General features: G+C 42.7%; 1 protein-coding gene across 2 annotated transcripts; it reads left to right on the forward strand.

Moving 5' to 3' along the window:
- The first annotated feature begins 826 nt into the window (after positions 1 to 826).
- On the forward strand, positions 827 to 22,912 carry camsap3 (calmodulin regulated spectrin-associated protein family, member 3). Of its 2 annotated transcripts, none has more exons than XM_046414704.1 (17): positions 827 to 1,351; positions 7,231 to 7,493; positions 13,618 to 13,758; positions 14,011 to 14,097; positions 15,262 to 15,400; positions 15,490 to 15,629; positions 15,740 to 15,824; positions 15,922 to 15,964; positions 16,079 to 16,134; positions 16,411 to 16,483; positions 16,570 to 18,706; positions 18,795 to 18,919; positions 19,204 to 19,496; positions 19,638 to 19,731; positions 20,073 to 20,191; positions 20,288 to 20,406; positions 20,529 to 22,912. In XM_046414704.1, the coding sequence occupies exons 1-17, from the start codon at positions 1,219 to 1,221 to the stop codon at positions 20,826 to 20,828; spliced, it is 4,347 nt and encodes a 1,448-aa protein (XP_046270660.1). In that variant the 5' UTR covers positions 827 to 1,218; the 3' UTR covers positions 20,829 to 22,912. The 2 variants fall into 2 exon arrangements, with proteins under 2 accessions (XP_046270660.1, XP_046270661.1); XM_046414705.1 differs by having other exon boundaries at positions 16,447 to 16,483.
- Positions 22,913 to 22,958: the final 46 nt, after the last annotated feature.

The raw sequence follows: 22,958 nt of genomic DNA on the forward strand, positions 1-22,958 counted from the left end.
AGAAATTGTTTCTTTCATAATTAGATTAAAATAGCTGAGAGGTAATCTTCTTATAAAGTTAGTGCAATGGGGCGCTTGGAGTGCTCTTTTTACTTTGAGGAACATCATGTGATGAAGCACTTGAGATTTCTGTTTTCCATTGTGGATGATGCTGCTGGAAACAAGACTTCAAAAACAACTGAAAGCAAATGGCTGTATTTTCAAATGTAATTTCTCTTTTTCTCCTTTCAGCGTAGATTTACACAAAATAACAGTATGTATGCCAGTCTTTTTAACAGGTTATGACAGCACAGTAAGGTGTGTGAACAGCTGAACTTACCTGCATATTTTTAAAATTGCAGCACACACTGCAAGCAACCCAATTGTTGCTTATAAGAAGCTGATATGAGTAATTCCGATCTGATTAAATCCTTGATAATAAAACCATCATATGTGTTGTTTTTTTTACAGGACTAATAAACATGCATTTAATAATTTACTTCGCATGCTGGTATGACTTGAACTGGTAAAACTATCTACAAATATAAGCTCCCAATGGATGTATTGGTTATGATGTTTTTCTTAAGTGTCACCAATAACAACAGCTACAATCTGGCTTGTCTTCTTTATCGATATAAAGTCTGGTGTGACGGTAGCATTTGTATCACATTTAGCCAAAAGGTGCACCCTCAGGCGTTCACCTGTGTGTGTGAACCTGCGGCTCGACCTGTAGCACGAGTTACACCACACCTCTACCTGTTCTCTGCGGTCACACGGCGAGAGCCCGCCCTCCGTCCCTCGAGCTCAATTTCTATTGGACGGCGACATGAGTGAGTGATGCCAGTGTGGAGCACCTGGTAGTCAGTCATCGGTGGGGCTCTCAGTGGAGCTGCGTACAGTGAAGTGACTACTACACAGCGATGCGGACGAAAAGGGGTGAAAACGAGGGGAATCGTCCGGTTTTGTGTAACGACCCGGTGGGCTGGGGCTTTGCGTGCTCGTGAGGCATAATTTCAGTGGGATATCGTCTCCAAAACCGCCCAGTAAAGGACATTAACTGGCTTGGAAGCAGCTCCGGGGCGGATATTTTCCCGACAAAAACCTTACCCACACTGGTGTTCCCAGCCCCGGCGGTCGTGTGGAATAGTCAGCTAAAAGAATGATCGCTTGAATATTTTTATACTGTCTTGGAGCTTTTTTTAGCCAGCAGCGCTTCCCCCTTTTTTTTACAGACTCGCTATGGTGGACTCCCCTACCATGAAGAAGACTTTTGTGGTCCCAGACGTAAAGCCACTGGATTTGTATGACTGTACTAAAGCAAAAATATGCGCAAGTGTCGGATGGCTATTGGCAAAGTCCTACGGCAGTGCAGGTAGGTTTCAGTTGAGGCTGCAGGCCTGGTGAGTTTTAATGTTGTTAGAGGGTCGTATGAAGATCATCATCCTTTTGTTGTCCAGCAATATGTCTGTATTCTGTTTAGAGGGGTAGCGAATAGCAAAAGCACACACTGTAGGGCAACTACAGTGTGTGTGTGTGTATAGCTCAGCGATTCTCAGCACAAAGAGCAGCATATGAAAGGGAGACCATGCAGGGTATGCATTTTTTGACACATGTCATTTGTTCTCACTCAATGTGTGGCCACATTTTCTAGGTATGTGTATGTGTGTGTGTGTGTGTCAGAGAAACGGGCCTCCTCCCTAGGCCTTATCACGCTAACCCATTTTGTCGTATTTCTAGCCGCCAGGCTTCAACCTCAAATTGCAGCCAGGCTACTGGGTATGTTTTTAATCCGGTTACACAGGCATGGCACATGGGGCGTAGATGATTTTCAGTACCGTTCTTCCCTGTCGGTGATGACAGCCCTAGGAGCTGATGTGAACAGCCCTTTCTTCCGCAATTCATAATCAGGATTAAATAGCTTGTTCATTGTGTGTGTGCCAGTGGACTGTAAATTTGTCAGGGGATCTCTTCCAATATCCTTAGTCCACAAACTCAAGAGGCGCTTGTGAGAAACATCCCCCTATGGTGCAAACCATACCCACCTAAGAAAATAATTTTTTTGTTGCACAGAGCATCGTACTTATCATAAGACATAGTTTTGCCTTAGGTTTTAGAGACAAGTCTTAGAACAGCGTCAGCCCTGACCCTGAGGCGATAACAAGTCTTCTTCTTTGTTTTAAAGTCCTATTTGGTAGATATAAGAAGAAGAAAAACACCAAAACAGTCCTGTTTGAGAAAGCCTTGATGGCATGCCCCTTTTCTTTTTCTTTTGATTTTATTTCAGCAGAAGAACAGGCCTGCGAACAGTAGTCTAATGACAGGGAACTGTTTTTGAGGTATCCTTGGTGCATATAGTAAAATAAGACAAAAAAAAAACCTCAAAACAAACGCGTTCTCACTCCTGTGATGTATGTGTAAATACTCAGAGGTTACTGGCCAAGGTTGTAATCGCAGACTTCATTCTGTTTTTGGATGGAAGTGTATTTGCAAGGGTGAACTCTGTTTTACTTTAACAACACAACTTGCGGGTTACACAATCCCAGCAGGCCTTGGGTTCAGGACTGTAGGCTGCTGCAGCCTCTGTGTGCTCTGTTAAGCACCTCAGCCACCACGCCCTCTGGTCAAAGTCACTCTCCACCCCAAGCTACAGGAATATGAGGACCAAAATTGTGTTGATGTGTAGTTTTGGTCTTTGTGAACTCGGTCGCCTTGCTGATACCACGTCAAGATGACATCAGCGGGTCCCTTCCCAAAAGACTCATCTGAGCAGAACAACAGATAGTACAGCAGGAGCCGGATAAGGTCGTCTGGTCCTCAGCGCCACCAGGTCAATTAACCCAATGATAACAGTAGGTTACGTTTTTAATCTCTGAGTCATTGCAGTGCAGGACCGGCTTTTACATGGTCCACATGCTGTATATGTCTCAGGTATTTTTGTTTAGATTTAAAAGGTTAGACAGTAGCTTTTAATGGAAGCTGGCAAGGGGCTAATGACCTAAAAAATAAAAAAAATCTCTCGGCAACCTCATAGGTAACCCTAATATGAATTCATGTGCAACCGTTATAATCTCAAAGCTTCTTATAAGCTTGTACAGAAATATCCATATTGGAAAAAATGATAATCTAGGAGAACAAGTGCACAGTTTCAGCCCTACAAGATTACCCTCTCCACCACAAGCAAACTTATAGTGTCAAGATAAGCATCCCATTAAACAAATAACAATTTACAACCATGTCTTAGCTTAACAATTTGAAGCACAATACTTTAACCATGTCAGATTCTCTTACTGCTAAAGAAAAATGCTTCAGCAGTTATTGTACTTGTAGCATGCATTATGGGTGTGCCTGTAGGCCTGTACTATAGACCTACAGGGATCAAACAGAGCCTATAGGCCCTATAGGCTCTGTTTGATCCAATGAGTAACATTATGTCTGGAGTTTCATAATAACATTGTTAAGAACTGGCAGAGAATGCATGCTGTAATATACTTGTTTATTAATTCTATATGTAGTGCATGTCAACAAGTTCTCCTTTGGCTCATATAGGCAGATTCATACTTTCTGCAGTTATTTCATTAGGCCATACGTATTTTAAGATTTGCATAATAGATACTAAGCGGCTCAGGACCAAGACAACATCTTATCTTCCTTAGTAGTACTTAACGTATAATTTATGTATTATGTTTTCCATTAAGTTGACGGAAAAGTGGTTTGGCAAGGATGTAATTTATGATCTGCCCTTGTAGTTGCTGTGACAGATGTGAGAGATGTGATGACTTGACAGATCATTTGAGGTTGACTCAAACTAGTTTGTGCCTTTACACTGGAATGAGACCAAGACCAGAACCTTCTGATTACAAGTTTGAAGAGTTGGGAGAAACTCGCTCATATAAATATAACATATTCATGGGGATTATTGATGTGAATTCAGTTTTTTTCTTCTTTCTGACTCCTTTGTAGTCAATCTGTAAACAGTATAATTACCACTTATGGATCAGCTAAAAGCCCAATTTTAAATTCCCTGTTTTGGTCATTTCCTTGGTATCCTCTTATCCTTTCCTAATTTCTTTTTTTGACATGAAATGCAAACCACTTTGTACCTTGGGTACAAAAACCTTGTGTTTCTTTAACATGTTAGCCCCACCTAGCTACAAAGCTCGTCTTGGATCATACCTAAAGCCTATTGAAATGATTACTCATCCTCTCCTGATCATATGCGACTATGGTGAGTCAGCAAGGGACAAGGACCTGAGGAGGATGTTGCTTTGTTGTAAGCGTTTACTCAAGAGGTCGGAAGTTCTGCACTATATGAAACACTTTATAAGAGATGCCATTTGCGACCAGAAGGATAGCCAGACCAGTGATTTAAATTAAAGTTTATTGATAATTTAAGATACTTCTACCACTGTCTGATGAGTGCATCATAGTAAGTTTTACTGCTAGCATTTGAAATATGCTTAAATTAGATAAAGTTATTATTTTTATAAATGAAATAGTACAGTCTTAAAATGTAGACTAGGTCTGCTGGCACTCTCTTCCAGTCCTGCCTGAGACGCTGTAGTGTTTATGTTGGCATTAGTATTTCATTCAGAACCAGTGGTCACGTGTAGGGTAACATGGCCCCTCTCACCACTGCTAGATTTTGAGGCAACAAAACAGTACCTGCTTTGTTCTGAAAATGAGAGTTGGATAATCATCTGTGTTTGATCCTTTCCACCACATGATGTGAGTATGTTTATAGCTGTTTTTAGAATTTAGAAGTCATGACCACTGGCCTTACCAAAACACCTGTAATGCTGAGTTATTCAGCTTATGAAATGTTTTTCAGAAGTTGCACAGGAAGAAAAATTTATCACCACACTGGATTTTTGATTGGGATTGTTTATACTGATGACTTGGGGGTGGAAATGTCTAATCTTGAAGTTTCTGCTTGAATGCTTACTTCGCATGGATCTGCATATCTACGCTTTAATGATTTAACCTGCGTCAGGGTTCCTGAAGGGTTCCAGTAAGCAGTCTCACAGTCTAGATCGTCAAATCCAGCAGGTTTTGCAAGCTGCTGTGCTGTGTTATTAATAGAGAACTACTCATGTTCACTGTTACTGTGACAACCTTCTTGAAATCCAATGCTGATTGTTCCACTTAAATGTAAAGTGAGACAGGGTGGGTGGTGGGGTCTTGCCTGAAATTTGCTTGGTTTAAATAGTGGCTAATTTCAACCAGGCTTTGTTTGTCTGTGTTTATGTTGCTCTGTGTCTGTTGATTACTGTCTAACACGTGCAACAACGTCTGCTACGCAGCCGGCACACTAGCTCGATCAGTCAATGAAGCAGGAGGACACATGGCTGCTGTTATCAACAGGCTATCAGGTCAGTACATATCGGTGCTGACACAGCTGAACTGACCGCAGTCATGATGGCAACCTGTATCAGTCCCACTGTGGTTTAAAGTAGCTCAGTTGTACAACTAAATATTGCACATACCAGCTCAGCACTGAAATGGTGCTGCAGCCTTTTTTGTGTGTTGGTAATGACAAAAACATTTTGACTTTTCTGCTGAGAAAATCGCAGTTTGCTTTCCTTCTGCTCAGGAAGGCGAGAGGTCAGGGTCAGTGATGGCGACAGCATGCGGCTCCTGCAGGCGATAGGGATAAAGTCTCTTGGTCGTAATCTCCTCAGTAGATTTCAAATGCTTGCTTGGACCTTTCTGAAGAGCAAACTCCGTTCTCACTCACTATTGTCTTACTCCAAACAGTAGATAAGCGCTGACCCCATGACCTGTGAAAGTGACAGAGAGGCTGTTGCTCCAGTTTATGCAAACACTCCAGCTTGTGTTTTTGATCTAAACATGTCCCTAGAGATCTATGATGTCAACATTATGCAGGCATAACGTTTTTGTTTTGGCTTAGTTGGTAGTAGCTTAGTAGCCAGCTGGTCATTCTGTTTTAACTTTAGGTGTTTGCTTTATGCAGTGATTGTTACTTTTAAATTGTTTTGTACAGTTATGCATGGATCAGCAACCTTAAATTTGTACTGTTTATTTCTGTGACATATGTGACACAGAAAGTCTTCACTGACAGCCTGTCTTTTAGGCAAATCATTCTCGTATCGATCTCTCAGATCTCACTGAGTTGTGGCATTTGCATCCTGCTTTGCCTTCTGGGTAAGGTTTTTCTTTTGTCTCTTGTAACACCTCAACATGGGAAGGCTTTTTTTTCTCTCTTTTATACTAAGGTATGTTTTGGTTGGCGTGTCACAGTGTTTACAGCACGAAAGTGAGAATTGTGGGTGTGGCACACAGGAGCACATATGAAACAAACCATGTGACAAGACTGACAACTATAGTCATCACAGAGTGAGAGTGAGAGAGAGCAAACAGGACATTGTCTAAACTCTGAAGCTGGGCGTTTTGTTTTGTTGTCTAACATCAGTGGATCCATTACATGACTTTTCAATGGTACACCAATTAGTGACGCCTCCCCTGTTGCTCTGTTAGGCACAGTCTAAGGCACTCATATGTTTATACTTTTCTCTTTTTAGACAGGTATTTCAGCTTTTCAACCTTTTTTCCCAGAAGGCCCTTTAACACAGTGAGAAGCTTATTTCGGTGTGTTTGCACAGACGCACAGGTGATTGAGTTTGCTGCGGGTTTGGTCTGGATGCGGAGAAACCAGTTTCACAGAGGGTGTGTCAGGCTTATGTTTTTGGGATAACGTTTGGTGTGATCTTCTTTACAGACCAGCCTGAGCAGATTCTTGAACAGTCTTCAGCTAGCCACTAATAGCACTGTGTGTTGTGTTGAGACTTTGAGTCATCTCTTTTGTTAATGACTTTGTAAAGATCTGAAAGAGCACCTTTTCACTGAAGCTTTGTACAAAAATGAAGCAAAAGGTTTAAAAAGATGGATGAAACAAGTGGCAGAGCATCTTGTAATCTGCAGACGCCAACCTCTGAGCTCTTCATGCCTCACTAACCTTGATGCTTGCTCTGCTCTACTCACTCATATTATTATAGCTGCAGGATATTCATCAACTGTATTAATCTGGCACTGAATCTGGGAAAAAAGCAGGTTTCACATGCTCAAGATGATCTTTGACTGAAGACACAAAGATGTTCTGCTAATGAGAGAACTTTCTCCCATTGTCAGAACATGCAGAACATCCTGTTTGTGCAGTACATCTCCCTCAACACATTGTTTGTTCAGTTTTTCGAACTTTTAATGACTGTGTCTGTATGTTTTGTCTTTTGGTAGAGAGTGTCCCTGCAGAGCTGCGTGACCCCTTCTACTGTGACCAGTACGAGCAGGAGCACCTTAAGCCACCGGTCACGCGCCTCCTGCAGTCCTCGGAGCTCTACTGCCGCACCTACAGCCTATTGCAGGGGGGCACCGAAGCCGAGGCACAGCCCAAAGACAACACCACCCTGCTGCAGCTCCTCGCTCGGAAAGGCATAGTCACCAAAGATCAGGACACACCAGTGACTGATGCAGACCTTCGACATAAACCTATCAAGATGGTAATGTTATGGGAACAGTGATGACCCCACATCAGTTTGGCTTTTGGTTTTGTGGGTAGTGGCTTCAGGGAGATGTTATAACTACTTTCTATTTGTCTGTCACCCTAAGGAGTGAATGTTCCCTCCCCTGGAAACAGATACTGATGATATAGAACAGATGATATAGAGGAGGCTGTAGAAAAGCAGAAGAATTTGAAGGCGCTTGGTTGTTGAGATAGATGCTTGTTTATGCTTTGATTCTGGGGATTAAAGGACATCAAAAAGACCCCCACTCTTTCAACCCTGCCCCCATTTCCCTGTGCTGCCCCCAGCTGATCCTAGAGGATGAGTGGATCCAGCTGCTGGGGCTAGGGCAGTCACGGTGACACAAGGGGCCACTATTTTAATTCCAGGGTGTGAGAGGGAGGGGCACTCTGGATTCAATAGGTGGTCCAGATCAGTTGCACAACAATGGCTAAACAGTTCTGGTGCAATTTAAGACACTCTATTGAGAGAATACACTGGATTGACTCAGTGAGTCAAACCAAGAGAAACCGGTTTGTCCTCTTAGACCTTGACAATGGGTCTCTCTCTCTTTCTTTCTCACTCTCACTTTAGTGCAGTCAAAATATAGTCCTAAAATTTTCATCCGGAAAGCTGACAGATAACTAAGTTTATTTTAAAGTAAGGAACCATAGTAGTCTCAAAGAAGAGGGATGCTTTTCTGCCTTGATGCACACACACATACAGGCTGCTTTCTGGAAGCTAAGCAGGGAGTCTCTGGGGACCTGTGTGGTTGTTAGGTGAAAGCTGTTCGTTCAACTACTGCTGTATACTGGTCACTGCAGCAGGTGTGGCACTGCTGGTGCCTTTCTCATTATTAGCTTAATTGTTTACTTGATGAGGTGTGCATCCATCTGCGACATTTTCTGAACTGAGCTAAATAGCATAGAAATTGTGTGAATAGCAATAGAACCTAGTGATATGAGAACTCGGTTGTTGGTTAATATAATAATGTGAAATAACTATATCTAATATATGAAAAGCAGTGTAAATACTTGGAAACCTTATAAGTTGTTGTTTTTGTGCAAATACAAGCGAAAAACCCAGTACGCTTGTTTCCAAAAGTCATAATCTAAGTATGCAAGTCTGCCATAATGTTCTGCTATACATTTCAGTAATTTCAATAATTTTGCTCAAAGTGCTTGACCGTAGGCTGAGCTTGTCTACTGCCGCCTGGCACTGTAGCTACAGTGTGACAAGCAAAGAAATTGGGTCATGCTGCAGTAGCAGCATTAGAAGGATGGAGCATCAATGTGGGTCTTGGCCAGTAAACGGATTTGGAGCTGCAGCACTGCTGTGTGTTAAATCTTCTCATATCCGGGTCAGACAAGAGCATAACAAATAGTGCATGTACATAAAAGTACGGTATACTGAGTCATGCTTGTTGCTGACAAGTTAAAACTGGTGCAAGTTAATCTGCCAAGCCACAAATTGTTGATGACTTTTCACTTGTTGTTGATTCATTACACATTTTACATCTCTGCTGTACGTTGCTGATGATTGTGGCATTTGGCTCTTGTATAAATCCAGGGATGAAGGTTTACCCAACCTGTAAAGATGCTGGTCTTGGCTTTGGTTACTGCACCAGCCTCACTACGGTGCACCAGTGACCTGCTCCCTATATAACTACACAGTTTGTGCTATTATCAAAGTAGGGCAAAAACAGACACATCTTAGTTCACCTGACACATATAAAATTGTACTACAGTAGTTATTCTCAACTAAACTCTATGTTGCTGCTAGAGGAGGAGCAAGCATTTGCTGTTTGTCACAGCCTCTGAACCATGACATTTCTTAATAAACAGAAAATAGGTCATGTGAGCTGTGTGATCTTGAACAGGTGGAAAATGAGCCCCATTCTACTCTGATTTGTATGGAAAATGAGAGATTGAAATCTAAAATGAAATAATTTAACAAAGTAAGAGCTCAGAAAAGAAGTCGAGATGTGTTTATTTACTTAATCTTATTTTTTGTATATTGTTGTAATTGTATAACTACTATATCTATAACCTATTAAGTCAGCTGGAAACATGGCGGTCTGAAAGTTTAATTTTGTAACGTGAAATTTTAAATATTAATTAAGTATTAATTAAGTAGAATTTTGTGCCGTACTTTGAGCGTACGTGCAGAGGATATGACGTTTTTGAAACATGGACTAGCACCAGCATCTTTGCAGGCCAGGGTTATGCTCAAAGACGCGCTTTGTAGACAGCACATCCTCAAGGCAAAGCAATGGAGCCTCCAGCTGCCTCCATCAGCTGTGGATTGTAGGCTTTGTGTGTGCGTATGTGTATGCCCTACTGGTAACTGTCCTTCTGGTGGTGGACCAGCTCAGATTAGAGATAATCTGCCATGCAGACTAAACGTCATCATCCACGATTGGATGACACGCCAGAGATGACCACTGACTCACATACACCTCCTTAAATTAATTGTTTGGCAAAATAGAATATAACCAGAATTATTCATTCCAAACATACATACATATTGAACTATCTACTTTTTTTTTTTTTTTTTTTTTTTACAACAAAGCATTTGTTCCCACAGTGAAAAAGCAAGTCATGTAGCCATAATGCAGCTAACCCTCTTGCCGGTCCCCTGTTGGTTTTAGATCGGCACTGACACTTTGTCTTAAATCATACTGCTGTGTTGGCAGGTTTCTGGTCAAGTGAGCATCAGTCAGGAGGAGATTAGTTGAAAACAGAAGTGGCAGACTATCAGAAACGCTCACCATCATCTTACACCATTTGGTCAGCTTTGGGCCTTTGCAGATGAGAAACTTACCACCATATGTTAAACATGTTTGGTGTGGAGCTATTCTAGATTTGTTTTATTTGTTTAAGCACAGTTTACAAGCATATCCGTGTACATATATCCATATGTGTAGAGAGAACCTCCTGTCTAAAATCCTCTGCTGGGCCCCAGACCTGCTGATCCCCCTGTTTGTCTCCCCCTCAGTACCCAGCTGGTAAGGTAGGGGGGGTTGGGGGTTAAGTCATACTTTCAGAGATAATCAGATTTTGCAGTCGTTGTAATCTCACTTAATGATCTGCAAGATGCCTTTGCGTTCTTTGTGTGACTCAGTTGTTAACATAACCATGCAAACAGATGTAAAGATTTTATGTTGATGGGGTTAATTGATGGGGTATTAATTTTTCCTCTCTCTGTTACATTGAGTGTTGACTGTTAGTTGGCTGGATGTTTCCGAGCAGAGAGTCGGTGCTAAGCCAGGGGCACAGAGCAGCGCTGTGGTCAGGCTAGCGTTGAGGTGCATTGTGGGTCAGCTGGCTGGTTGTTATGGTGATCTGGCAGGCTCGTGCTGGGTGCTCATGAGTTGCTCCTCTCTCCCCTCTCATTAGGGACTCTTGTGATTTAGCTTAGTGTGCTCTCCTGGGTCTGCGACGGGAAATCCACTCCTTCTTTTCCCTTTCATTCTGCATGTTTTGTCATGAATTACCCTCCACTCTCTCCTCCCAATAGCTGCAGTGCAGCATGACAACAGCGATGGCTACTTTCACGAGGTCTGTCATTCCTTCTTGTTCATCTCCTCTCATTGTCTCTCTTTTTTTTGGCTCAGCCACCCAGTCTCCTCTCACACAGTGACAATAGCTCAAACCTGTGATTACACTTTGGGGCTAAATGCAAAACTATGTGTCTACCTTAAATCAGTTTATTTTTATACAGAGTGTTTAAAACGTAGCTACTGACAGGCCTCAGAAACCTGAGAACAAATAATGGTTGAAATCAATATCACTGTATTCCCCCTCAATTTTGAAAATAAAGTCAATGGCCACTTGACACTTATCAAATAAAATCTAATACAATCTAATACAACCGCTCATCCATAAATTCCAACAAAGATGACAACGTTCAGGTTTAACTGACACTGTCATTAAGTGTATTTAACCATGTCTTTTTTTTTATTGAGGTTGTGGTTTTCAGTGGTGGTGAACTGAACTGCATTATGGGATGTTTGTAATGTTTTGCCTGCTACATTGACAAACATTAGGGGGAAATTAGAAACAAATTTCAGTATGATGCGGTTCAGTACAACAATACCACTAACAGTTGCTTCAGTAGTGTTGAGTTGAACTGAACGTCAACTTTCAAACTTTCAAATTAATATTAAAAATTGCACTTATAACAATAATAATTAATGTGGACTCTGAGTCGTTTGCAGTAGACAAAATTCTTCACATATTCAAAACAATAGCTTCAATTTGTTAAGGATTTATTTATTTATTTTTTACTATAGAATTTTGCAAATACAGTATATTCATGGTATAAACATCACTGTAATTACAGTTTTGCACAACCCTACTGTGTGTCAGTTTTCCCTGCTAACAGTGCTCTGAATCAGTCAGATTGTGGCTAGCCCTGAGGAGCCATAGTTCCTCTTATCAGGCCATTTGTCCCCTTACTGCACTGCAGACATGTCCACTGAACAGACAAGTCATGTCGGACACACAGTAGCCCTAGTCTTGGCAGCAGTGTTGGGAGCGCAAGCCTGCCAGGCCCACACATCCCCCTAGTGACTGACTGCAGCACATCCACAGAGCTTGGCCCAATGCTATCTGACAAGTCTTTGCTGGCATAGCCCACCCTGCACCGGGTCTGCCCAGGTCAGCACTTTACATCAGGGTTGAGTAGGCAGACGGGCAGAAACGGCTCATGCACGCAGCTGGACTGCCACCAGCACCCATCTGGGGCAACGTAAGAGGTTAGAGTAGGAATGTCTGGCCTCTGAAGTGGAATTTGTAAGTAGTAAAAAGGAACAGGCACTGATTTGTGCGGATTAAGCTCATGCTAAAGACTGGAGATTGAAGAAGTGGCCCCATGACAGGAATGTGTTGTTTGTGTTCTGTCTCTCTGCTCTGTTGGTCGGAATTAATTGTTATATCAAGGAGCTTGTTGCTTGCTTTCTTTTGCGAGAAGAGAAGAGCTCCAGCACTGCTGATGGATGGCAGAAGTGACACAAATAGAGAAGACAAAGATAACATGAATAAATACTACATTGACTGGATAAGGTGAAAGAGTTGTTTATAGAACAATGGGCCAATCATCATCCCATATTTCTAGTGCTACAGCGCTTACTGTGTTGATGAACAATGGTCTTGTCTTTGTTTACAAGCTAGTGTAATAATCTCTGTAACTGCCTCTATGAATTAAATGCACTGCAAATAGTTCAAATACCTGAATCATTTACCACAATGTGGAGTTTAGACCTATAAAATACTGTTGGTTACAGCCCTATGGCACGAACAGAACACAACTTCTAATGAACTAACAGGTTTATAGAATTAAGGCGCTCTCTCTGACTGAGCTGATCTTGTTGGTGGTGCGTTTTAATGGGCTCGAGCCTTTAGAAAGGACTCTGTAATGGCCTCTCAAGCATAAGCAAATACACTTATGTCTGGCTACAAATGCTTTGGAATTTCGTGTATTTGTAAGCAAGAGTATTAGTTGTTGCATTTGTAGAAAAAAATTGTGTGTTGTCTTACAAAAACGTATTCATAGGACATAACTGTTGAAAAGACAGGGAGCACCTGTTTCTTCCAGAGAAAGCTGTTCATTGTTATGCTTCCTGGTGATCTAGTTACAACACCTCATTTCATCCTGTAGTCTGTTACACATGAGTCATACAGGAATATTTTACTGCGCAATCGGGAAGGGAAGCATGCTGAAGAGAAGGCAAATAAAGGTAAAGCAGCTGAGGAATGACAGTCCTGGGACACACGTGTTATCATATTACTGGTCCGTTGCCTATTTAATGATTGTACAAACACAAGTCCAAAGTTCACCCACAACTACTGCTGTGTTTATGCTTGCTTGGAGCTCTTGTCCATGTTTCTGCTGACTCACAGTTGGCTTCTGGTGACCTCTAGAGGATGCTGCTGGTAAATAATGGTAGTGCTGCTGCAGTAAGGGGTGATCTCTGTTCTGCAGTAAGCAGTGCCCTGCTAGAGCAACAGTAATCTCAGTGTCCAGCGTTATGACGCTAGCTGTAATTGATTGGTGCCGTCTGGCCTTTGCTGTAAGTGAAGTGACAGTGCCTCTTCCTTCTCCCATGCGATTGGTGCAGACTGCTCACCTTGCTGTGATCGATGCCCTGATGGCCGTGGGAGCCATGGAGACGGTGACTGCGGTGAAGACGTGTGGTTCTGCCGAGCTATTGGGTGGAGCCTCCAGCTGGGAGGACGCTGTGCTTCATTGGGTCAATGTGGTAAGGAGAAAGCCGAAGTGATACCATGTTTATTTTCAAACACACATATTGTATCCTGTCAGAAAGTAATTATTTGTTTAGACTTTTATTGTCTTAAGACCTTTTTTGTAGATGATCCAATGTCTGTTTAGCTACATAAAAATGATGTAATTATTTAACCCACTGTGTTTTAACAAATGTGACAACACACAGTATACTGTAGATCCATAAGCTACCCGTGTTAACTATTTTGTCTACTTCCCATGCTCTCAGTTAAACCAGAAGTTGAGAGAACGTACTGAAGGAGCCCAGAATGACTCATCTCAGGCCATTACAGAGCCCCAACCTGTTCAGCCCTCTGTGAGTACTGCTTTGCACATTCACTGTATTTCTGTCTCTCGTCGCACATCATTATATCCAGACGCAAATGATAATCTGTCTAGGATGATGGACTCAGTGCTGCCCAAAGTGCACATTGTTTGTTCTGCTGCACTTATTGCCCTTCATCTATTCCTACTCTACAAGTAAAGCTCATTTTTGATTGACACGGTTAAGGCCAAATTAAGGGAAACCTCACTGTTTTGTCAACAAGATTGTCTTGTCATTTCAAAAAAGTACCATCGTTGCAACCCTTTCTCTTGTTTGTCTAGTTCTCCCGCTGTAGGCTTAATAGCTCTCCTTGTGCTCCTGTTCTCCATTTTCCTGTCTTTCTCTATGTCCCTCCTCCTCTCTGACAGTGTCCTACCCGCTGGTACTGGAAACTTGTTCCTGTAAGTTCCCTCCTTTCCTCTGCTCCCTCCCCCCTGTCCCTCCATCCCTCAAGTGTCTTCATCAAACTTATCAGCAATTATCTTACGGTCAGGTGTGTTATTTCCCCCATATGCTGGTGTGGGAATGCTAGTGTGCATCACATCCTATTTGGCATTAAATTGCATGTAACTGCATAAATGTCGTAGGGTGTGGCAGAACAGGGGCGCGAAAGGCATTGTTTGTTCACACACGAGTGATGCATGAATCACAATTTGTACTCAAGCAGGCCTTGAATCTGCCATGTGCAACCGGTTCCTCTGGTCCTCTCTGCAACAGAGGTGTGTGTTTATGTGTGATTGGCTGTGAGGTTTTACAGAGACAGGCTTCTAGTCAGCTGGTCCCTGCTGACAGTGTGATGTTTGTCTGTATACTGCAGTTGTACCTGAAACATTTTGTGCCTCTCTCTTGCCTCCTGAGACCCTCAGTTGTCCCACTTTCTCTTGACAAAACCTTTCTTCTTTCTGCTCTGATTAAGTCAAATCCTTTTGCATTTCTCTTGTGTACATTAGCATGATCTTTATTTGTCTCTTCTTCATACTCCAATTCTTTTTTTAACATTTGCTGTTTCATAAACTTCAGGGTATCCACCCATGTTTGAAAACCTCTGGACTTTGATGATGGCTGAACATTAACCAATATGTCATATATTTTTCACATAAATCTTAATTATTTTCTTGTATGTTCTTGTTTGTTTTTGTTTTTTCTTATTTTCAGCTTCGCTACAGGAAAGATAAAAATCAGTCCAAACAAAAGCCCATCTTTCCAGTGGTGAACGAAGTCAAAAATCTGTCAAGTGGTTGTGCTGTTGCTGCAGTCATACATTACTATTGCCCTGGCCTGCTAAGACTTGAAGGTACCAGCAAATACTGTAACCACAAAGAGCTTTTCAGTACTTTTGCATTTATGTCAGTTTAACACTTTTCCCCCCTCTCTTTCTTTGAGATGTTTGCATGAAGGAGTCCATGTCTGTAGCAGACAGCCTGTTCAACCAGCAGTTCATCCGTGAATTCTGTGACAGCTGTCTGAAGAGCTGCTGTCACTTGACACTAGAGGACATGATATATACACCACAGGAACTTCAGGTAATTCCATTAATGTTCATGTTCATGATCATTAATCAACTAACTCACACATTAACAATAATTGACTACTGTCTTCTTAATAGCTGATTTATTCGGTGTGATTTGTGTAGATCAACTTGCTGAGCTTCCTGGCAGAACTGCTTAGCTGGTTTGAAGTACGAAGGCCAGAATTTGTTCAGCCATTAGACACATTAGGTGAGTGTCAACAAATTTGTTGTCTTATCTTACACTGTGTAATTACAATGTTTACGGTCTTTTATAAAGGCTTACTGGGGCTTTTCTTTTTTGTTAGATGGATCCACACCAGTAACACCGAGTAGCTTGAGTGGTAACAGGTACAGAAGAACAGAAGCTTTCTGAATATGATTTTGCTTTTGTAGAGGTCTGGCATATCTTTTGAATGAAGCACTTGTTTGAGCTAAAAAGAGCCGCGTTTCTCTGCCTTGCAGTACCTCCCCTTCTATCTTCAAGAAGCCTTTCCTCCCCATCTCCTCACCTGCATCAGGTAAGATTAAGACTCTGTCCTGTCATCGTTACATCAAGCTACAGCGCTTTGTGTATGTTTCTATCATTTACCGTCCAGTTCATTTCCCTCAATTCCTGTTTTTCTTTTAATTGTGTTGAGCGTATGATAACTGTGTCTTTTATTTTTTATGGATATCTGAAATTTGTGTGCTTATTTTTTTTCCTTTTATGTTGCATTGTTTGGTTCATTTGTGCATCCCTGTGTGACGTGCATGCCTTTACATGTCTGTGTGTGTGTGTCCCCCACTGTACTCAGGATCTTTGACTCAGTCTACCTCAATGTCTCATATAGAAGGAGTTGGAAAGACTTGGAGCAAGAAACCTCTCAGGTAGGACTGTTTATTCAGTACCATTTAAAAAACTGTCTTTTAAACTTATTTTTATGGTACTTATTGTGCTTTTTTTGTCTTCTCAGTCGCCCCTTGTCAGCTGTATCTTTCAGCATTCCTTTTGGCCTGGACAGTGATGTGGACATTGTGATGGGCAACCCTGTGATAACCCGCTCTATGAGCTCAGACCAGCTCAACCCAGCAGGCCAAAATATGACCCGGATGCCCTACACGCCTCCTGAAGACCTCAGCCATTTATTGAGTAAACCCTCTGGCCCTAATGGTCCTCAGAGAGCTTCCTGGGCCACCCAGAATCCCAGTATTCCAAGGTTGGCAGAGGAGAATGGCCTTGCAGCGAGTGAAACAGGAGAACTGCCTACCATTGAAGAGGCTCTCCAAATTATCCACAATGAAAGCAAGATGGAGCCTCGTTTACACCCCGATGGTGCTCCTGATGGCTTCTACCTCCACTCACCTGATGATCCTGCTAGTTCTAGACATAACTTACCTAACTTAGCACCGATCAGCTGCTCTGCCCCTTCACGCTCAGGAATGATGTACCGACCCACAGGAGAGTCCAGGGACTCCACTCGCACTAGAAACACCTCTGAATGTTCACGAGATGATGACTCTGTCTTGAGAGATGGCAGCGTGGACTCAGATGCATCAGAAGACCTGCCTAAAGCCCAGTCCACTCCAACCACACCGGCTACTGGTACACACTCTGCGAGAGACCAAAGCAGAGAGGTGTCTGACAGTGGTGTGAAGATGACCAGTTTTGCAGAACGCAAAAAGAAACAAATTATGGATTCTCCCAAAGCCAGTGACCCATCTTCTATTCAGATGACCTCGTGGGCCCAGAAGTCTGAAGAAAGTCCCAGCAAGAGCCCACAACTCAGTAATGAAATGTCTGAGCTCGAGGTTCGGCTTGGGGAAAAGCGCAAGGCTATCGAAGCTCAAAAGAAACGCATTGAGGCCATTTTTGCAAAGCACCGGCAAAGACTGGGCAAGAGTGCTTTTCTGCAGTTAAAGAAGGAGCAGCGTGAGGACGAAGTTGGGGATGGAGGAGGGGATGCCCAGGTCAGCACATCATCCACAGAAGAGGACCTCTCTCGCTTGACCCTGGAAGAAAGGCTAGCTCAAATGGAAGAAGAAGAGCAACAGGAACAGAATGAACAGCACCTTTTAGTGGAGGATGAAGGTAATGTCAAAGAAGGACTTCATCTCAACAAACAGGTCAGTCACTCCAAAGAAAAAGCAGATATACCAGGAGAGAAGAGCTCTGGGACACCTGGAGAGAAAATGGTAGCTCCACTTGGGGAATATAATAATGCTGTATCCAAGCTGACTGCAGCGCTCAGCTCCCTGCAAACTGATATGCAGCGGCTGACAGAGCAGCAGAATCAGCTACTCAAGAAGAAAACCACAGCTTCTAGCAGCAAATCATGGGTCATTCCAGCCAGCCCGAAAACCTCCACCCCAGCCCCAGCCCCTGCTCGCCTGTCGCGAGAATCCACCCGAGATTTAAATTCAGCCTCCTCCTCACCTTCTCCATCCCGCAAAATCACAAACCACACCACTCCTCCTAAATCTCCTCATGTCCAACGTAGAGCTCAATCTGTGCCCCCTAAAAGCCCCAGACACCACCAACACAGTCGCCCCTTGGACATTAAGGTTCCAACCTTGTCAAGGGTCATCACTGCTCCTCAAAATGTAGATCGTATACCCCACCTTCGTCGTGTAAATCCCTTGCAATCCCAAGTCCAGACGTCTTCTTCATTCTCCATTGGTGACTCTGACAGCCTAGGTGAGCTGCGCTCCTCTGGACCAACTCCTGTCCCCACACGCACATCAACCCCAGCACCAGCTCCTACCCCGACTCCCCGTCTTGCCGCTGATGACAATCTGTCTGAGGTAGGCTCCAATGACGGTCATAGTGTATTTAGTATGGACCTGGAGGCTGGACCCTTGCATGGTTCTTCGGCTAAGAAGGAAGGGCATGCTGGGGGTGGCTACAGCTCTGGTGCTCCGTCAGAGTGCTCCTTCGAGAGTGATGCTCCTGCAGGGATGTTGAATGGCAAACGCAGTAGCCTGATAGAGATCCCGCTGTCTACTCTGCCGGGTGATGGTGAGGAGGATGATCAAATACCTGACCCTTTCTCTGACTCGGTTAGCGACCGGACAGAGCCAGAGATGAGAGGGGGTGTTGGTTTCTTTTTCAAGGTAGGTGACTGATTATGTGTTGTACTAAACATGTTGTTTATGTAAGGCCAGTACAATAATGCCTTTTTATTTCTGCCCATATTTATAGGATGACAAGGAGCGACCGGAGGATGAAATGGCCCAGCGTAGAGCAGCTTTGCTTGAGAAACAGCAGAAAAGAGCCGAAGAAATGAAAAGACGCAAACTTGAGCAGGAAAAGGAAAAAGAATCAAAGTGAGAATTTTTGTTATTCAAATACCTGAAAATTCAGAAAGATTTGTAACATTAGCATTTAACATCTTATAATGAAGTTGTTCAACTTTGTAAAGTTTGAAAGGTGGTAAAGTAGTCAGGTTTTGTAGTGTATAACTGAGGAGGACTAGGATTTATTGTCCTGTGTTTAGTGTACTCAACAAATTGTCCCCGTTACCTGTCTGATACATCAGTCTCATGTTTTTACCACTGGTTCTCAATGTCACACATTGAAACTTTTACACCTTATCATCCTTTACTTGTAGCAAACCTCAGTGGATGGTCATCGAGGGCTGGGGTAATAAAACTGAAGACAGACCCCAGACTCCAGGTACCCCTCCAGCATCACGTACCCCTCCAGTAGATGGGACTCCCCTGCGCAGAGGAGACTTTACTAGGCAGGAATATGAGAGGAGACAGCAGTTGAAGATCATGGAGGACCTGGACAAGGTGTTGCGGCAGAAACCCACCACGGTTCGCGGTGTCAAGAAACAGAGACCCAAGACTGTGTTCAGAGATGACTCTGTCCTCTCTCATAGCCCCGTCAAGGGTTTCATGGGTAAATACTTTGAATGTTTGTCTGCAGTAGTCTTAATCTTTGTTTGTCCACAGTAGTCTTAATCTTTATGGGCCTTTTTTTTTGCACTCGCTTATTTTCAGTTTCTCAACATAATTTTCCGTCCCTTTTACCTCCTTCCAGGCACCAGGCTGAACAAAGTGTACTCCCACTCAACCATGAACCTGTCCTCTATGGCTAATGACTCTGGAGGTTTAACTGTCAGGAAGTCTCCCAGGTAACCTACCCAGTGATAGCAGCTTGTATGTTTTTTAGTAAATGCTCAGAAAGTTTGATGTACGTAATTTGGCCTGAAACAGTAACAAAATTATTTTAAGTTCAAGACTTGCACTGAAAATATTTTCTGCCAGCTGCAGTTGCCTTGCCTAAAATATTGTCAGAATATTGATATCATTGTATTCAGTATGGATGTATGTATGATTGTATACCAACTACTGGTATTGTGGTAGCGGTTATCAGTGTTATCAGGGACAAAGGTACATGTGACACAAAACATGTACAAACAGACCCAAAGTCGACTTTATTCACTGAATACTTTGTTTTTTTAAATCCCAACAGCCGTTCGCACTCTCCCTCCAGGCTAATGTCACCAAGACGAATGAGCGGGCAAAATGGAGACAAGGACTGGGAGAATGGCTCAACTATTTCCTCTCCTGCTTCTATTCCGGAATACACAGGTCAGTGATATTCTTCATATTGAAAGGTTATGAGAAATTAATCCAGTGAGCGTGTTTTTCTTGGGGTGATGACATATTAAATGCTATGTCTTGCAGGACCAAAGCTGTACAAGGAGCCTAGCTTTAAGTCCAACAAGTTCATCATCCACAATGCTATCACTCGCTGCTGCCTGGCCGGCAAGGTCAATGAACCACAGAAAAACAAGATTGTAGAGGTAAGCCACGCTGCCGTGTCAGAGTCCAACAACGAGGTCCACACTAACTAGGCTGTAAGTGATTGTGATTTCAGTTGTCGGCTTCTCTTATCATGCTTTTTTTTCTGTTTCTTCTTCTTCAGGAAATGGAAAAGAGCGCAGCCAATCACTTCCTCATCCTCTTCAGAGATACGAGCTGCCAATTCAGAGCAGTATACACCATGAACCCTGAAACGGAGGAGATGGTGCGACTCACTGGCATTGGCCCCCGGATCATCTTACCTGAGATGGTCGAGTCCATTTACAAGTACAGCTCTGACCGCAAGCAGTTCACTGTCATCCCGTCCAAAACCATGTCCATGAGTGTTGACGCCTTCACCATCCCTGGTCACTTTTGGCAAAAGCGCCCAGGAACTCCCAAGAAGCTTGGGACCCCCAAATAAAGACATACCCAGGATGGGTGTTACAATTCAGGGAACCATCTCCCAGCTCGACTCCCATTGTCTGCCATTTTGGCCAGTGAGGAAGTTGAGATTGTTTATTACCCAGTTAGTCTAGCAGTGGACAGCATGACTGATTTTGGCTTTTGGTCAGCCATCGACCTGGACCCCAAGAACAACTCTACATGCCAAGAGAAAGGGTCAATGACTCATTCAGCTAAAGTAGTTACTATAGTTTCGCTGTTGAGAGCTTCTGTTTGGCTCTGCCTGGTCTTCTTAGATTGTAAAATGTAATGCAACTTGCTCTGTTGGGATGAAGGATTCTCTCTACCTTGCACCCTGCCTCCTCATGCCTTGCCTTACCCTGCCCCTGGAGTCATTTTTGCGACTCATTGGTAAGAAAAAGGGGGGACAATCACACTGCCTTTGCCCGCACAACAGTATTTTGGGCCAGAGTAGTTCCTGCCCCTCTCGCATCGGCTTTCTTTTCTTTTTGCTGCCTTTCCTTCTTCTTCTTCCAGGGCTCACTCTCTCTCCATTCTACTGAGATAAGTGGCTCAGCACTCAGTTCTGATAGGAGATCTCAGCTGAAAATCAATAGCAGGTAAAACTGCTTTCATATGAATGTAGGACACACACTAACCACTCATTCCATTCAGGGGTCCTTTCACTGGTTGGTGACAACCAGAAAGTAGTGGGTGATTCCTCTTTGGGTTGCACCGGTGGTGGTGCTGTGGTTGTCACTGAGGAAAACTGCCTGTGCTCCCTGTAGTTCATGCATTCCACTCCATTCCAACTCTCCTTCAGCTGTAGACATGTGGATGTTTTTTATACTATTTTGACATGTTTTGCAGGACAAATTGCTTGGGCCTTTGAGAGCTTAAAGAAGAATGAAATTCACATGAGTTTTTCTTCTTAACTTGCTTTCTCATTTTCAACATGTGATGAATTGAAACGTTATATGAGCTTATCTTGAAAAACAATACTGGAAACATGAAGGAGGGCTTTATCGTGTTTATCATTTACTTGGATACAGCTCTGTATGAAAATGATAATCAGTGGTGATTTAATATATACTGAATGCTGATTACTTTGATTTATTTTTTTTTGACAATGATTTGTAAAAAGTAAGTTGACCTTTGTAAGCTACAAATAAGCTAGCCTGCTGCATTAGTGAGATGTATGTTTGGGATGAGAATGAGTGAATGAGAATGAATAGAAATTGTCAAACAGCTGAAACCTTTTGTCTAGGGATTAATAAATCCTTTAGGTCACTAGGGGTCTGTTTTCTTATTATATGATTCCCTGTTTGTGTGCCCCGGCGTATAAACAGTAGGTATGTTAATGAAGGATCATTCCGGACTGTAACAGCCCTCGTCTTTTCCATGCAGTCTCTAGAGACTCCTTCATACATAACTGGGGGAATGTAAAATGCCAAGCTGTTTTTTTTTTTCGCCAGTGTGTTCATGCTATTAGGAGAAACACTTGACCCTGCAATTGCTTGTGATCAGGTCAATATCATCACAAAATCTGTGTAAAATTGGCCTTCTTCCCTTCCTTTGCAGTCTTTAGCACTACAGCAGCTACCGTGGCGCAGCTGTTTTCTTTCTAATCACTGACTGCCTCCAACAAATGTGTCGTTTGAATGAGATTCCAGTACAGATGTGAAAAAAAATTGTCGATCAGCATTTAGGAGAAACGACAATTTTGTTAAAGGTGTGAGTGGAGGTGTGCATATGGAATTAGTGGATGCTTGTATTTATGTGTCTGTAAAGAGTAGTATGTGGAAGTTAAACACTATATTTTGATTCCGTGCAATTTTCCCCTAGAAACCCCCATGTCACCTGGAGTTGTATTTATTTGGTTTGCATTAGATGGTGCATTTGATGTTTAGTTTCAGGTTTTGTTTGTCTCTTTTGGTTAAGGTGGTAAATCACTCATTCATTTCATATAAGCTGTCATAACATTTATATTGTTTTCCTTCTCTTCTGTTATCAAATCTGTGCCAGCACATTATGTATTTTCATTTCATAAATTGACTATCCTTGGCAACTGAACCAGACAAATAAAAATCCTTTTTAAATCATTGTCATCTATTCTTTTTTTCATTCCCACGTTTATTTTTCCATTTGC

Source organism: Scatophagus argus, chromosome 16, assembly GCF_020382885.2.
Source record: "Scatophagus argus isolate fScaArg1 chromosome 16, fScaArg1.pri, whole genome shotgun sequence".
NCBI lineage: Eukaryota > Metazoa > Chordata > Actinopteri > Scatophagidae > Scatophagus > Scatophagus argus.